Source organism: Rhineura floridana, chromosome 10 (assembly GCF_030035675.1).
Source record: "Rhineura floridana isolate rRhiFlo1 chromosome 10, rRhiFlo1.hap2, whole genome shotgun sequence".
In the NCBI taxonomy this organism is placed as follows: domain Eukaryota; kingdom Metazoa; phylum Chordata; class Lepidosauria; order Squamata; family Rhineuridae; genus Rhineura; species Rhineura floridana.
In genome coordinates, this window is record NC_084489.1 from 90,562,602 (window position 1) to 90,579,470 (window position 16,869).

The window sequence follows — 16,869 nt, forward strand, 5'->3', positions numbered from 1 at the left end:
TCTAGGACGTGGTGGATAACATCTTCATCTCTGGGAAAAGACCCAGTTTAGAGGAGACCAGAGAGACCAGACCAGACACAACTCATTGATTACTTACCAAATCTCCAAAAGCGTTACACACCATCTTGAGACAAACCTAAAGACCATGAACTCTCACCCACTGGGTCTGGTGAGGGGTTGGGGGTAAATCTAAGCATGTACTATAATAGTTTGAAGCAGAAAGTGCTTCCCCATCATGAGATCATGCCCATCGCCCTTCTTCATTTTTCTAACAGATGTTATAAAAGATTAAAACAATAAACAATTGTTGTTATGTGCTTTCAAATCGATCATGACTTATGGCGACCCCATGAATCAGCGACCTCCAGTAGCATCTGTCCTGAACCACCCTGTTCAGATCTTGTAAGTTCAAGTCTGTGGCTTCCTTTATGGAATTAATCCATCTCTTGCTTGGCCTTCCTCTTTTTCTACTCTCTGCTGTTTTTCCAAGCATTATTATCTTTTCTAGTGAATCTTGTCTTCTCATTATGTGTCCAAAGTATGATAACCTCAGTTTCATTATTTTAGCTTCTAGTGATAGTTCTGGTTTAATTTGTTCTCACGCCCAGCTATTTGTCTTTTTTGCAGTCCATGGTATGTGCAAAGCTCTCCTCCAACACCACATTTCAAGTGAGCTGATTTTTCTCTTATCCCTTTTTTCACTGTCCAACTTTCACATCCATACATAGAGATTGGGAATACCATGGTCTGAATGATCCTGACTTTGGTGTTCAGTGATACATCTTTGCATTTGAGGACCTTTTCTAGTTCTCTCATAGCTGCCCTCGCCAGTCCTGGCCTTCTTCTGATTTCTTGACTATTATCTCTATTTTGGTTAATGACTGTGCCAAGGTACTGATAATCCTTGACAAGTTCAATGTCCTCATTGTCAACTTTAAAGTTACATAAATCTTCTGTTGTCATTACTTTGGTCTTTTTGATGTTCAGCTGTAGTCCTACTTTTGTGCTTTCCTCTTTAACTTTCATCAGCATTCATTTCAAATCATTACTGGTTTCTGCTAGTAGTATGGTATCGTCTGCGTATCTTAAATTATTGATATTCCTCCAATTTTCACACCTCCTTCATCTTGGTCCAATCCTGCTTTCCGTATGATATGTTCTGCGTATAGATTAAATAAATAGGGTGATAAAATACACCCCTGCCTCACACCCTTTCCGATGGGGAACCAATCGGTTTCTCCATATTCTGTCCTTACAGTAGCCTCTTGTCCAGAGTATAGGTTGCGCATCAGGACAATCAGATGCTGTGGTACCCCCATTTCTTTTAAAGCATTCCATAGTTTTTCATGATCTGCACAGTCAAAGGCTTTGCTGTAATCTATAAAGCACAGGGTGATTTTCTTCTGAAATTCCTTGGTCCATTCCATTATCCAACATATGTTTACAATATGATCTCTGGTGCCTCTTCCCTTTCTAAATCCAGGTTGGACTTCTGGCATTTCTCGCTCCATATATGGTAAGAGCCTTTCTTGTAGAATCTTGAGTATTACTTTACTTGCATTGGCTATTAAGGCAATAGTTCAATAATCCCCTACATTCCTTGGGATTCCCTTTCTTTGAAATTGGGATGTATATTCAACACTTCCTATCTGTGGGCCTTTGTTTTCTTTTCCATATTTGTTGACAATATTTTGTCAACATTTGAACAGATTCAGTCTCAGTAGCTTGTATCAACTCTATTGGTTCCTGGTGATTTGTTTCTTCCAAGTATTTTAAGAGCAGCTTTCACCTCACATTCTAAAATTTCTGGTTCTTTATCATACAGTTCCTCTGTGAATGAATCTGTCATCCTGGCTTCTCTTTTATAGAGTTCTTCAGTCTATTGCTTCCATCTTCCTTTTATTTCATCTCGGTCAGTCAGTGTGTTCCCCTGTTGATTATTCAATCTCCCTACTCTTGGTTTAAATTTCCCTTTCATTTCTCTAATCTTTTGGAAAGGGGCTCTTGTTCTACCCTTTTTGTTGTCCTCTTCTCTTTCTATACAGTAACTATTGTAATAGTTCTCTTTGTCCCTACGTACTAGTCGCTGTATTGTTGCATTTAGGGTTCTGACCGTGTTTCTATCTCTTCTTGCTTTTGCTTTCTCTCTTTAACCATTTTAAGAGTTTCTTCAGTCATCCATTGAGGTCTTTCTCTCTTTTTAACTAGAGGTATTGTCTTTTTGCATTCTTCCCTGATCATGTCTCTGACTTCACTCCATAGTTCTTCTGGTTCTCTGTCAACTAAGTTTAAAGCCTCAAACCTGTTCTTTATTTGATCTTTCTATTCCTCTGGGATGTTATTTAAATTGTATTTTGGGATTATGATTGCTTTGTTGTTCTTTTGATTTTCGATACGACCAGTTCATGATCTGTACCGCAGTCTGTTCCTGGTCTTGTTTTTGCCGAAAGTATGGAACTTCTCCATCATCTTCCAATTATATAATCAATTTGATTCATATACCGTTTGGTGATGTCCACGTGTACAGTCGTCTTTTTGGTTGCTCAAAAAATGTGTTCGCTAGCAACAAATTATGGGCTTCACAGAACTCAATAAGTCTTTCTCCTGCTTCATTTCTGTCTCCTAAGCCCATTTCCCCACAATTCCTAGTTCTTCTCTGTTCCCTGCTTTAGCATTCCAGTCCTCCATGATTATCAGCGCATCTTGTTTTGGTGTGTGATCAATTTCCTCCTGTACTTCTGCGTAAAATCTCTCCAGTTCCTCTTCTTCTGCATTTGCCGTTGGAGCATAGACTTGGATGATGGTTATCTTAATAGGGTTCCTGTTTAATCTCATTGATATCACTCACTCAGACCTTGCGTTGTAGCTCTTAATTGCTTTTGCTACATCACTTCTCACTATTAAAGCAACCCTTTTTCTTCTTAATTTCTCATTTCCTACATAAAATATTTTGTAGTTGCCTGACTGAAAATGTCCCATTCCAGTCCATTTTAATTCACTCATGCCAAGTATTGTAATGTTGATGCATTCCATTTCTTGCTTGACAATTTCTGACTTTCCCTAGTTCATGCTTCTCACATTCCATGTTCCTATTGTGTGTGTTGTGCAACTCCGGACTCTGCTTTCGCATCTGTGCACATCAGCCTCTGGGCTTCCTCCCTTGACCCAGCTGCGTCATTAGTCACAGCGCTACTCGTACTTGTCCTTTGTTCTTCCCCAGTAGCTCGGTGAGTGCCTTCTGACCTGGGAGTCTCATCTTCCAGCACTACCTCATGTTGCATTTTGGATACTCTGTTCATAGAGTTTTCGTGGTAAGAGAAATTCAGAGGTGGTTTACCATTGCCTTCCTCTGAGTTTGGATGCATCTTAGTCTGGTGTCTCAGCTTTGACCATTCCGCCTTGGGTGCCCCTGCTAGGAGTCTAGCCTCTTGGTCTAGACTCCTGATGGCATTGCTCTCAGATTCTTCCACACTCTCAAACCCCCTCACCCTGTTAAGGTGTGCATCCTGGGGGGGGGGATCTACAAATCCAACTTTGTATACTAAGACAAAAAACTTAAACTTGGCCTGGTAGCATATTGACAGCCAATGCCTTTCTTTCAGCAGTGGCTTAATGTGCTGTCAGCAGGCTGCCCCAGGCAAAGCATTCTACACCGTGCTGTCCTAACAACTGCAGCAAGGGGTCAGGAACATAAAGGATCAGGCAGTCCCTGAGATACCCACGTCCCAAATTTGGCCCCCAAACCCTCAAATTTGGCCTGGTAGCATACCAGCAGCCAGTGCCATTCCTTCAGCAGTGACTTAATGTGCTGTCCGTTGGCCACTCCAGACAGTGCATTCTGCACCAGCTGCAGCTTTTGAACCACATCCATGAGACGGCCCCTCACAGAGTGCATTACAGGCGGTAATCTAGTCTTGAGGATATCAGTGCATGGACCACAATCATCAAACTATGAAAAAAAATGAAATGGACTGCCTTCAAGTTGATCCTGACTTATGGCGACCCTATGAATAGGGTTTTCATGGTAAGCGGCATTCAGAGGGGTTTACCATTGCCTTTTTCTGAGGCTGAAAGGCAATGACTGGCCCAAGGTCACCCAGTGAGCTTCATGGCTGTGTGGGGATTTGAACCCTGGTCTCCCAGGTCATAGTCCAGCACCTTAACCACTACACATATGTTTTAAAAGGGAATCTAACTAAGAGCCACAGGGGAAAGCATTTGGATCAGGACTGAGGCCCAAGGGAAGGAGTGGTTCCTCTGGCCCTACATCTGTCCATGACTGAACCCTCCCTTGAAGCTGCCAGTACTGTAAGATCGATAAGGACTGCTTGGCCAGTTTCCTGCTGAAAGCTTTCACCTCATTCAATGCAGACAGTGCTCAGCTAGATGCACCAATGACCTGACTCTGTATAAGGCAGCTTCCAGTGTACCAACACATGCACAGCTGTTTGTTACGGAGACGCCACAGCTGTCAGGGTTGGGCCTTTAGCGTTCCAGCAGCTGTGCAGAGGGCAACAGCCAGCTGGATCCAAACTTCAGGTGAAGGTTAGCATAAGAAGAGCCGGGCTGCGAGGTCAGGCCAATGGCCCATCTAAACTGGTATCCTGTTCTCAGTGGCCAACCAGATGCCCCAATGGGAAGCCCGCAAGCAGGACCTGAGCGCAACAAACGGCACTCTCCCCACTTGTGATCCCCAGCAACTGGTATTCAGAGGCACACTGACTCTGACAGAGGAAGGAGAACAGAGCCATCCTGGCTAGTAGCCGTTGGTAGCCTTATTATCCATGAATATGTCTCATCCTCTTCTAAAGCCACCTGAGTTGGTGGCCATTGCTGCCTCTTCTGGGAGTGAACTCCCTGTGTGCCACGTAAAGAAGCCCTTCCTTTTGTTTGTCCTGAATCTTCCAGCGTTCAGCTTCATTGGATGGCCTCAAGAACTAGTGTGATCCACTTTCTCCACACCATGCACAATTGTATGCACTTATGTCTCCTCTTACTCTCCTTTTCTCTAAAGTAACCCCCCCTCCCCGAATGCTGTAACCTTTCCTGAGAGGGGAGTTGTTCCATCCCCTTGATCATTTTGTTACCCTTGTCTCAACCTTTGTACATGGCATGTTGTCCATGTGGCTAACCTTGAAGACAACTCAGAATTGTGTTCATTAATGCCAAAAGCAGCTGCCAAAGCACTTGGATGTAATTGTGTTGTCCTAATTGTGAAAGAGTTTCCTTGGTTACCTCCTGGCCCCTGAGCCAGATTCAAGGTCCCAGCGCTTGCCTTTAAAGCCCTAAATGGCTTGGGCCCAAGTGCCTGAAGAAGAGCTTCTCCATATGTCCTCCTGCCCGTGACTTAGGATTTTGGGGGGAGGCTCTTCTCTGTGTCCCATTATTAGCGGTGTGCTGTGTGATGATGTGGAAGGCAGCCTTCTCTGTAACGGCACCTCATTTGTGGGATCCCCCCCGGCAGAAGTGCAACTGTCACCAACATTATTAGCATTTTGTCCATTTGCCCAGACAGTTAAAATGTTTGGATGGTTTTCTTGGTGGTTGTTCTTGGTTGTGCAGCCTGTGAGTGTAGTTGGCTATTTCTCGTATACCTGCATCTTATGTTCTTGCTTGTTTGTAGGTGACCTCAAATCTGTACAGAGGAAGGGTGAGCTGTAACTTTTTTATATCCAATCATTAATACATTTGCCTATCCAGTCACATGGCTTGTTGTAGTTCTTTTAAAAGTTTTCCTCATTTTCTCTTTGTTTTTTAATGATGCCTTTATGTATATTTGTTTTAATTGGTGTGTGTATTTTAGTCATGTTTTATATATAATTGGTCTTGTACACGGCTTGGAGATTATAATTTTTGGAAAATAAATAAAAATCTGAACAGCATTTAAATTCCCCTTCATGAAACAGGACTGAACTGATTGGTCCAGGTGTGCTGAAGAAGCCTTCGCCCTGAACTCCAAGAGCCTCTTTTGCAGCTAGAACTGAATCAAAACTTGAATGGGCATATTGGATCACAAACAAATATTATAAGGCTATGGATAAAAAAAGGTTTGTGTTGATTCATTGTAGAAATAAGCTGGATCCCAGCAGCATAGCTAATCTTTTCTCTTACTTGTTCTTCGGTGCCAGCAGGGGGAGAAGAATCTGAGCTCAGGATCCATCCATCTCTTGCTTCAGTAACTACTGGATATGGTGAGAGATGTTGTTTGCAAGCAGTAACATCAGCATAATGTACATTACATTGATATGTTACCAAAAAGATTTTTTTGCGGAGTTCTTTAATTCTCCACAAAAACCGACGGAGCATATCAGACGGGGACATCAGGGTGCCACAAATTTCTGCATAATTTGGGCAATTCTCTGACATCCCTAAAACCAGCTGTTGGAAGTTGTGGGAGATTTGGAGTGTTAATTCTGGTTGACATGTTTTCAGTTTTTACTACTTTAAAATAAGAACACACAGCAAAAGAAGAGGAGTGTTGTTATGACAAATGTGGCACCTTCATTACTGAACCTTTAAAGTGCCACAACATTCTGTTGTTCTTGCTGCAGGAGACTGACATGACCCCCACCCCCTGGAATTCATCAGTCTATTGAATTCAGACGAGGGGTCAGACAGTCCTTTGGAAAAATCCAGGTTTCTAAATGTTCACTGGGGGGGGCAATATTTTGAAGTTTGCCAGTACAGAATCAACATCCAGCCCAAGAGATGCCTGCCTAGATTTCTTCACAAGGCTTGAGCACAATCCATTTTTAAAGCTGAGTTAAGCCTGAGGATCTCAAAACAGACTTCCTTCCCTAAGTGGGGGAGACAGCACACAAAATGTGCCCCCCTCAGTCATGAACAGAATTATGAGGGGGATTTTAAGAAAAGCAGATTTTACGTTTAGGTCAAATCAACATTACAGAGCTGGCTTGTTGGCCATTCACTCTTCACAGGGAGCCCTCGGAACTGAAATTCTAAATATGTGTGTGTGTAGGGGGGAGACATTTCCATAATAAAAATGGATCCATGCAGCCCAGAGAGCTTCGGCTATGGGGAGGTGTATATATGCAATAAGTAAATAAGTAAGTAAGTAAGAGAACAGGTATCTTGCGGTCTGAAGGAAATTATTCTGCACTGATGTGTCCTTCCCATCACTGGACATCAGTTGCTAATGACGTCCCAGGAGCATTCCTACTCTCCAGTGTTCCTTATTCCAGAGGTTCTAAATGTTCTACCCACTTGCAGATTTCTCATTTTTCAAATCATCTGACAGCAATTTGCATTTTTTTAATCATCATGAACCTTAATCAGCATTTTAATGTGATTTCTCCCCCTAATAAATACATTTTTGCCGTATGGAGTACCGTTGCCTCTTATTTTGTTGCCCATTACAGCCATTTTGTGCTGGCACCCACGGGACTTTTATCAAGACATGACTACCAACATCTCGTTTTTTACTTAAAAAAAAAAGGCACTAAGGTTTTGTATGCACTTTAGGCTGATAAAACATTTTGCAAGCAACTTTCCATAAAATAACGCATCTCGTGCTTACCTGCCTGGAATATATGCATTTTTCTGCACATTTAGTTGGAGCACTGCATCAGAAAATCCAGAGAAGGATGAATTTGGAAGGATTGCTGTGTTTCAGTTTGTGTCTTGGTTCAAGAAGTGCCAATTAGGTCGTTTCTCATTAAAATGCAAACAACACACCTTCCTACTCGCCAATCACAAAAGGAGCAGATGGAGGCAGAGTTGTGCATAATCCGTTGGCAGTTGCAAACTATTTTTTTAAAGGATATCTAGTCCACCTTTGGAAATTACACATCCTTTGCCACAGTGTTTTCCTTGTGGTAGGGAGGTCCATAGCTCAGCTTTCCACAACTCAAGTACAGACATTTACATCACCTTATGGTTTAGGCAGCATTTGCTGATCCAGAGTCTCTGTGGCGAAGGCTGTTTTTTTAATATCTTTTTCCTCCCACCCCACCATGCCTCTTGAAGTATTTCTTCTCATCTCCTGTAATTTCCTCTCTCATTCTCCTTTCACATTCAACCTGTAACTTCTCCTCCTCCCCAACTTCCCATTTCTTTCATCCCTCCTCCCTGATCCTTTTACGTTCACTTCCGCCTCCTCTCTTATTCCTTTCTCTTCTATTCCCAATGTATTTACTTACTAATTTAATGCTGTGGTTATTAATAATAGTATATTTACCTTTTGTTCCACTTTCTAATTTCCTTTTACACCTCCTCTGGACCTTTCTCCTCAGAGGAAGGAGACTTTCTTTCCCTCCCTCCTTCCTTGCCACAATTTCTCTTGTCTCCTGGGCACTTTACGTAGTGTGGAAGGAGTTGCTGGTACTAGCATTGGTCCAACCTCAATGGCCGTGGCATGGCTAGCAAGTGGGGCAGGCAAGTGAGAGGGCCCTGGGTGGTGGTGGTGGCACTGAGGCCCTCCTGAACGTGACCCAAGGACCACTGTTTGAGAAACATGGCCTTATCCTGTCCTGGAATGCTTTCCCCAGGGAAATGTGCCTGTTGCTATCACTGTCAGCCTTCAGGTGGCAGGCAAAGACATTCCTGTTGGCCCAAGCTCTTGGATCTTGATGTGGTATGATTCTAACTAAGTTTGGTGTTCACCTGTTAATAGGACAGGATTTTGTGTCATGCTATGTCTCCACAGAAGCCATGTTGTGTTATGCCATGCCCTCCATGGCAGCCATTTCGTGTTATTCCACACCCCTATGGCAGCCATTTTGTGACTTCACATTCTCAAAATTCAAAATGTGCCTGCTTGTCCAAAACGGTTGGTGACCCCTGGTCCATGTCGTCTTCCTCATAGGCCCCACCTAAAAGAACAACCACAGCTTTATTCATTTATTACTAACCCTCACAACCCACTGCTAATATACCTGAAAGATCATCTTATCCCTTATATACCCACTCAATCACTGCGCTCTGCAGGTGGGGGCCTCCTGCAGATACCATCAGGAGGTCCGTTCTGCACAACATAGGAAATGGACCGTTAGCATAGTGGCACCGACACTCTGGAATTCCCTCCCCTTAAATATTAGACACGTGTCATCTCTGTTATCTTATCGGCACCTACTGAAGACCTTCCTCTTTCAACAAGCCTTTTAAGGAGAGACCTTATCCCAGTCCCAAGAATTGCTCTTTACGATGTTTTTAAAAAATTTTTTAAAAATGTTTTATTTTTTAAATGTTTTAAGATGTTTTGTTTTAATAGAAGTCTTTAGAGTGTCTTTAGTGTTTTTCTTTGCCGCTCTGGACTCCTTCTGGGAGAAAGGGCGGGATATAAATTTAATAAATAAATAACCTGTATCGCATCTCTCTCTCACACACGCCCACCTCCGTCCAGGCCAGCAAGGGGCATTCTCACCCTTCATGAACACATTCCACTCAGGCAAAAGTACTTGGGGAGAATTCAGAGCGAGCAAGGGGGAAGGTGCCTGGGGGGGGAGGCTGTGGCCAGGGGAGAGTCCCAAGAGCTAGACCGAGAGGCTGAGAGGGCTGCATTTGGGCCCCAGGTCTGAGGATCCCCCCCGATATAGGGCATAATTCACCCTCTAAGAATAACTGCTGTAAATCTATTGCAATCAAAACTAGAGGGAAGTACTGAAGTATTTGTTTTATTTTATTATTACTTGGTTTATATCCAGCCCTTCCTCCCAGCAGGAGTATTTGTGAAAGTCCAGGGTTTTCCCCGAGCAATTAATAGCCATCGGCACTGGGGCCTTGTGATGAACCCCACCCGGGTGAGAATTCCCTAAAGTGTTTGCCACCGTGTCCCCCACCCGACAGAATGCTCTCCCTTCGGCTAACAATGTCACAGTTCTCTCCCCTCTCTCAAGAAAGGGGGGAGAAGCAGGGCATGGGGAGGTCCATGTGGGAGGGGGCACCCTTAAGCCACATCATCTTGGAAGCCCATCATCAGCCCTCTGGGGCTTGAACAAAAAGAGGCAGGCAGGGCAGGTGACCCCAAAAGTTGTTCAGAGATGCTAAGTTGTAGTCAGAGCCAGTTTCGTTTCTTCCCATGAGAAATAACACCCAAAGGCGCCTCTCTGGCTGGAATAATAATAATCTTGGAAAGAAGATAAAGTGTACCCCCCTCTGGAATGTTATTATTTTCTCTTGCCTTGTTCTACTTTATACACCATGTACACTGTAACTTTATGTCATACCCAGCACAATGAACGAAGTCTTCCCAAATACCTTCCTTATTCATAAGTTTTACGTCACACAGCTGAGTAAATAACTTTTACTAGCCCCATGTTTATCTTTCACCAAGTGTCAAAGTAACTCTAATACTCGCTTTTCCTCAGTTCTTATCTCACATTAAGTTTCTTAGATTGACAAGTGTATGAATTCCTTATCACCTCCTCACCTTTTAGAATTATGAGTAATGTAACAGAGATGAAGACGCGCTTGCTTTATCGATGTAACACTGTATTCCCTTCTTGTTATGATTTTGCAACAATACCTTGTTTTGCTTATGAACCCTATTTAATGAACCTGCAATCAATAAACGTTGCTCTTTGCCCTGACAGACCCCTGTCTGTGCAGAGCAGAGACCCCTCTTGATCAAGCAGCTGTGTGTGTGTCTATTCCATGTTTATTTTATGTTTATTGGTATCTGGCTGAACCACTGAAACAGGCAAATTAAACTGCTAAAGCTCGCACTCCTATTTTAAGGCTGAGGGGTGTGCTAACTCTCCCTTCTTGGGGAGGGGGCTTAAATTTGAACCTTACAGCTGTGAGACCTCGGGTCAGCTTTGCTGCCTGTGACTCGCTCCCACAAGGCGATGACTGCAGCACTGGGCATTGACTCATCCCTACACAGAGCACATTAGAGGAGGAGCAGTCCACTCGGGAGGTCACTAAGCATGGATGGAGTTACTTTACGGTCCTTTTGGTGACAGGAAACTCCATCTTCTTCCCCTGGGCTTGGGAACTACAATTTTGAAACTTTTAAAAAACAAATCTGCTTTTAGTTCATTATATTTGGTGTGTGTGTGTGTGTGTGTGTGTGTTGATGTCCAGATTGGTCATATTCTTACAGAGTAGACCCATTGATATCAGCTGATGTGAATCCATTGATGTCAATGGGCCTATTCTGGGTATGACTAAGGTTGGATATTACCTTTCAAATTTTAATTGTTTATTTCTTCTTTGTAAACCACCCTGGGAATATGATTGAAGGATAGTATGGATATACTTGACCTGGTTCTTACCACTTGTGTATGCGCAGTTGTACTTGCTGAATGTCCCAGCAGAGCGGAGCTGGATGCGAGTGGTACCTTCCTCACCCTTTCTGGAATGTACAACCCTGAATTTCTCATAGGGTGGGATCAGGACCTCATCTTCAGGTGGCATGTCAGAAAATTCCTTGATGGAGACCCCATGACAAGTATAAATCTCAAAGATGGTTTTTGCCCCAGACTGCCCAAAACTCAGTCCAAGACCCTCAGCAAAACCCTTTGCAATTGCCTCGTTTTCAGATGAGGAAGTGAATTGCCCAAACCGGACAATAGCCTTCTCAGTGGTGCTGAAGTGGATATTGCTGACTCCATGAAACACCATGTAGCATTGGGGTCTGGGGGGGTTGGAGGTCCTCAGATCTTGAAGGGCTCTGGTCAGGAGAAAGTGCAAGGTCTTGAAGCTGAAGTGATTCCGGTAATGCTCCATGGATTTCCCAGCCTCTCTTACGGCCGAGTTGAAATCAGGATACAGCCTGGGTTCTTCGAAGGTATAAGCCATGATTGCTGTGGCGTACTCTGGCTTGAGGCTGCTGGGCCACTTCTTATCCTTCCACCTGTTTATTGCTTCCTTCCAGGCTTTGGTATAATTTTTGTTTTTGAGAAGCTCACTTTGGTGTAGCTTCTGAAGCTCTTTCTCCATTACACGTTCGCAGCCCTTGTATTGGTCATCAAACGAATTCAGGGCCATGTCAAGTGTTAACTCGTTACCAGAAAACCGGCGTTTTCGTAGGCTGGAGTCACAGGAGACCTGGAGCAGAAAAGGACCAGACAGGGAAGCAGCTTTGAGTACAGGAAGGCTGAGAGGGCGACGTGGTGGTGGCTCCTATCGCCATTCAAGGTGTTCACTAAATGCCGCCTGCCACTGCTTCTCTATCACAACAAAACAACACAACACAAAGCAAGCCTCCATACAAACCACCTCTTTTCCTGACTTAAGGTGTCTGTAAAACCTATTTCACCGTGCACATCTGCAAAAAAAAAAAAGTGCAATGAATCTGCCCAGAAACTGTACAGGGGCTGGTTTCCTGGAGGGGGAATTATGTCCAATTCACATTGAGAACAATGGTAACTGACGTGATGTCCTCTAGTGCTCCCAGCAACCTTTCTTCTGGCTTCAGTCGCATAAGAAGACATTGATTCCTCTGCCCCTAGTTGTTGAGGGTGGGTAGAGGGTGTCCCCCTGCACAGTGGAGATCTGAGTCTTTAGGGGGATGGATTTTAAATAATGTCATATGTCTGGTTATTTGAAGGTTACCCAGCACGATAGAACTGGGGAGGAGCTTTTAGCACTGTCATATATTGTGTTTGTTAACTGTAAGTAACTGCAAGTTACTGTCACTAATTGGCACTAGTGATACTTTTATTATTATTATTATTATTATTATTATTATTATTATATCTTGCCCTTCCTCCCAGCAGGAGTGCTTAGTCAGTGCTAGTGATACGCAAGCTGTATAACATGCACCAAGCCAAGTAAAGTGTTCTTTGTTACTCAGAGTGTGTGTGTCTACCCCTTCTCACACAGCAGCACCCACCAGAGAACATTATATGGTGTCTGAATAAGGAACAGGACTCAGGAGAAACAAGAGAAGGAACGGCCTCAAGCACAACGCAAGTACAGCAGTGGCAGAAAATTGGTCACACTGGAGAGAAATAATGGAACTGATGTTCGCAGGCCCTGAGGCAGACAAGTGGTCTGAGGAGCAAAGAGCTTTGCAGTTCCTGATATCCACAGGCCAGCAGGGCAGGGATGTTGGCAGATCATCAGCTGCAAGTGGCCAGCTATCCCCTGAGGATATAAAGAAACCTGAAGTATTGCTTGCAAAGTTAGAAGCGTATTGCACTCCACTTAAAAATGTCTCTGTGCAAGGAAAGCTTTTTTATGAAAGGCAGCAAGGCTGAATCCATAGATGAATGGGTAACATAGGTTCATTTAACAGCAAGAGACTGTGCATTTCATGATGAAAATGATATGACAAAATATAGGATCTGGATTGGGTTAAATTCCAAAGATATACAGAAGAAATTATTGTAGGAAGACAATATAACTTTAGAACTTGCATTGAAAATTGCACGATCTTATGAAGGCACCAGGACACACACGCAAATCTTGCAGAACAGACCTGGAGAAGCGCATGCAGTTTGCAACAAGAATGCAAGTAGCAAAGAAGTCACTTTGCAAAATGCAAAAAGCCAAGATAAAGACAATGCACAGAGGAGCAAAACAGGAAATGCCAAAGATGTGGAAACAGTCAGTGCAGAATAACAAAGTGTCCTGCATGGAGCAAAATATGCAATTCTTGCAAGAAGAAAAACATTTTGCCAAAATGTGCAAAGTAAAAGATACAAAGCAGAAGAGGGTAAACATGACCCAGGAGAGTGAGGCTATTGTAAAAATACAAAATTATTTGGAGCAACTCTTCTTAGCAACAGTCACACTGGGAGATAAAGAACCAGATGAAGAATGTGTAAATATAAAGTTAGGCAACCTGAGAAGGAATTTGCAATTTAAGATAATAATAATAATAATAATAATAATAATAATAATAATAATAATAATAATAATAATTTAATTTTTGTGTCGCCTATCTGGCCAAGGCCACTCTAGGCGACGTACACAATTAAATTCCAGTAAAATACAATTTAAAATACGATTTTAAATACGATAAGATAGACACAGGTGCAGAAGTCAACTGGAAACCAGAACAAAAATTCTGGGATAAGTATGCGAAAGAGACAGAGCTGCAAACAAAAGGATTTCCAGCACTAACTGGATATGGAGGGCACCCATTAGAAGCAGTTAGGAGATGCACACTAGAATGTGAACACCACAGCAATATGCTTAAGTTGGAATTGTATGTGGAAGATACCACAGCACAACCAATACTAGGATTTGCAGCATGTCCCAAATTAAAAGTAATCATGATCGTAAAACTGATAGCACAAGAAACAAAGAAAAAATAACACAATTTTTTTCAGATGTTTTCTTGGGTCTAGGATGTCTACCAGGCTTATGCCAGCCATGTGCCATACCAGTCATACACACACCTAGAAAAATACCAATAGCACTCAAGAGCCGCATACAAGCAGAGCTCAAGCACATGGAACAGACTGAAGTTATCATGAAAGTGGAAGAGCCCACACCATGGTTAAGCTCCATGGTAGCAACTTGTCCTGGCTCCCAACCAAAAAAGCAGACTCAGGACTCAGAGACTGAACTTTTCTGTGTGAAGTTTTATTCCAGGAGTCAGTACAGAACACAGCATCACACTCTAGGCTTGAATCAGGATGCAGAACTGGAGCCAACTAAGCATGTCTCAAGATACAACACAGAACTGACAAGGTATATTTCAGGAACATACTAGGTACACAAAGGCAACAACAGACGACTTGCCACAACAAATATAGCCAGGTTTCACAACACCTTTATATCAGCGGGGGGGGGGGGCAAGCAGTTACTTGTATGGGTTAATTCTGTCTCTTTCTCGCAAGTGCTGCAAGGCGGGGCGCGGGGGCTTTTGCTAGCAGCAGGACCAAAATTGGCCTAAGTGCCTAATTGCACGTGTCTCTTCTCCAGCCTTCTTGACCTTGGAGATATGGTTATCTCTGGTTCTGACAAGTTGCTTTCACTACGCTCTCTCTGGGAGAATCCCGACCGTTTGTTATAATTTATCTGTTCAATGGCTAGAGTTGGGCTGGGTGCCAGTGAAGACTCTTCACTGGCCAGTTCAGGCAAAGAGGGGATTTCTGGGCTTTTCTGAGCAATTCTTCTAGCAGGCCCAGAGGCTTCTGGAGGCCCTTCCTCCATGCCTTCTTCATTTATTTAATCAGTACTGGCAACCCCTTTCCCAGCATCTGTACCCCACTGTTCATCCTCCCAATCTTGTCAAAGATTCTCCTTGGGGCCTATGACACAACTGAGAAGAAAAATACTGGACAACTTAGAATTTGCTTGGATCCCAGAGATCTCAATCAAGTCATCACAAGGGAGCGTTATCAATATCACATACAAGCTGTCCAAAGCAAAATTCTTCAGTATGCTGGATGCACAATCAGGCTGCTGGCAGCTACAATTTGAAGAGGAAAGCAGTCTGATAAGCACATTCAACTCGCCATTTGGAAGATGGAGGTTCAGTAGGATGCCATGTGGGATTTCGTCTGCCCAGGAGATCTTTCAGAAGAAGGCACACCTGGTTCTTGAGGGACTGCATAGATGACATATTAATCTATAGGGCCACATGCAAAGAGCATGGTGACAATCTCACAGCATTACTGGAAAGATGTAGAGAGAGGAACCTAAAGCTCAACCCACAGAAGATGCAAACTGGAGTGGACAGCACATCCTATTTTGAACACCTATGAGCTCAAGATGGCTTAAAACCAGAAAAGATTGCAGCAGTGCAGCCAATGGAATGTCCTTGCAACAAGGGGAGTTAGAAACAGTGATGGGCATGTTAAATTATTTGGCAAAGTTCTCACCTGGACTAGCATAAACATCAGCCCCACTGAGAGCGCTGCTGAAAAAGAATGCCACATGGAGATGGATGAAAGTTATTACTGTACACCAGCAGGTGAAGACACTGTTACAAATGCACCCATTCTGCAGTACTCGATGCAAGTAAGGAGGCCACAGTACAAGCGGATGCATCTCAGCATGGAGTAGGAACAATCCTGCTACAGGATGGAAAGCCAACAGCATATGCATCACGCTCAATGACAGCCACGCAGAAGAGCCATGCACAAATAGAGAAGACACAAGGAGAGTCCTGCTGGAGAAGGTCCCAGGTTCAGTCCCTGCCAGCATCTCCAGGTAAGGCTGGGAATATCTCCTGCCTGAAACCATGGAGAGCTGCTGCCAGCTAGTGCAGGTAATTCTGCGCTAGATGGAACAAGGCATTTGAACCTGTATAAGGTAGCTTTAAGTCCAACCATCATGGGTGCGACTTAAACTCCAGACGGAAGGTCATCTTTGCCCTCCCCCACCCTTCACGCACTCTTCATACCTGATTATCTCCTGTGAAGATCCCCATCAGGTGCAGCACCAAGACTATTTGCAGAGCTGACTCCATTGTCCACTCCTAGGAAAAAAAAGCCAAACACCCAGCAGTTATTTATTTATTTCTAGCCCACGTATTTCGTTGCTGACAGGCCCTGAGAATGATGGGAGACTGGTACCTTCATTCCAAAATGAACAACTCAAGAAAGGAAACAAATGGGGGCCCATTCATGATTTGAGGTGAAGCGAATGCAAAAGAAGCCAATGAGTGCAGAGCGGGCATATTTCTCTGTGCGTTTGTTTCGATTCTAAACTTTTTTGTTTCTTTCTGTTTCGTTTCTCCTAGAAACAGGAAACAGGTCAATTTGAGGTTGCCAAGAAGACGGCAAGAGAGCATGAGAAGCAGGGGAAATGGACTTCCTCAGTACTCCAATGTTAAACTCAAACACATTCTAGCAAAAGTGCCCAACAACATGATAGGTCGTGTTTTCACCAAGAATCCTCCAGTCATAGTGGCAAGGTGATGCATATATATATATTCCGCCACATGCATCTCCTCACCACTGTCAAAGAGGTCAAAGAGGGTTAAAATATGCACTGCTGATTTGTTAC

General features: G+C 43.5%; 1 protein-coding gene across 1 annotated transcript; it reads right to left on the bottom strand.

Annotated features, from left to right (window-relative positions):
• Nucleotides 1-7,252: 7,252 nt before the first annotated feature.
• On the bottom strand, nt 7,253-16,544 carry LOC133365452 (erythroblast NAD(P)(+)--arginine ADP-ribosyltransferase-like). Its single transcript, XM_061587346.1, has 4 exons — nt 16,437-16,544; nt 16,265-16,339; nt 11,235-12,009; nt 7,253-8,831 (listed from the first exon to the last, which is right to left on the bottom strand). Exons 1-4 carry the CDS (start codon nt 16,440-16,442, stop codon nt 8,755-8,757), a joined length of 933 nt encoding a protein of 310 aa, XP_061443330.1. The 5' UTR covers nt 16,443-16,544; the 3' UTR covers nt 7,253-8,754.
• Between the last annotated feature and the right edge of the window lie 325 nt (nt 16,545-16,869).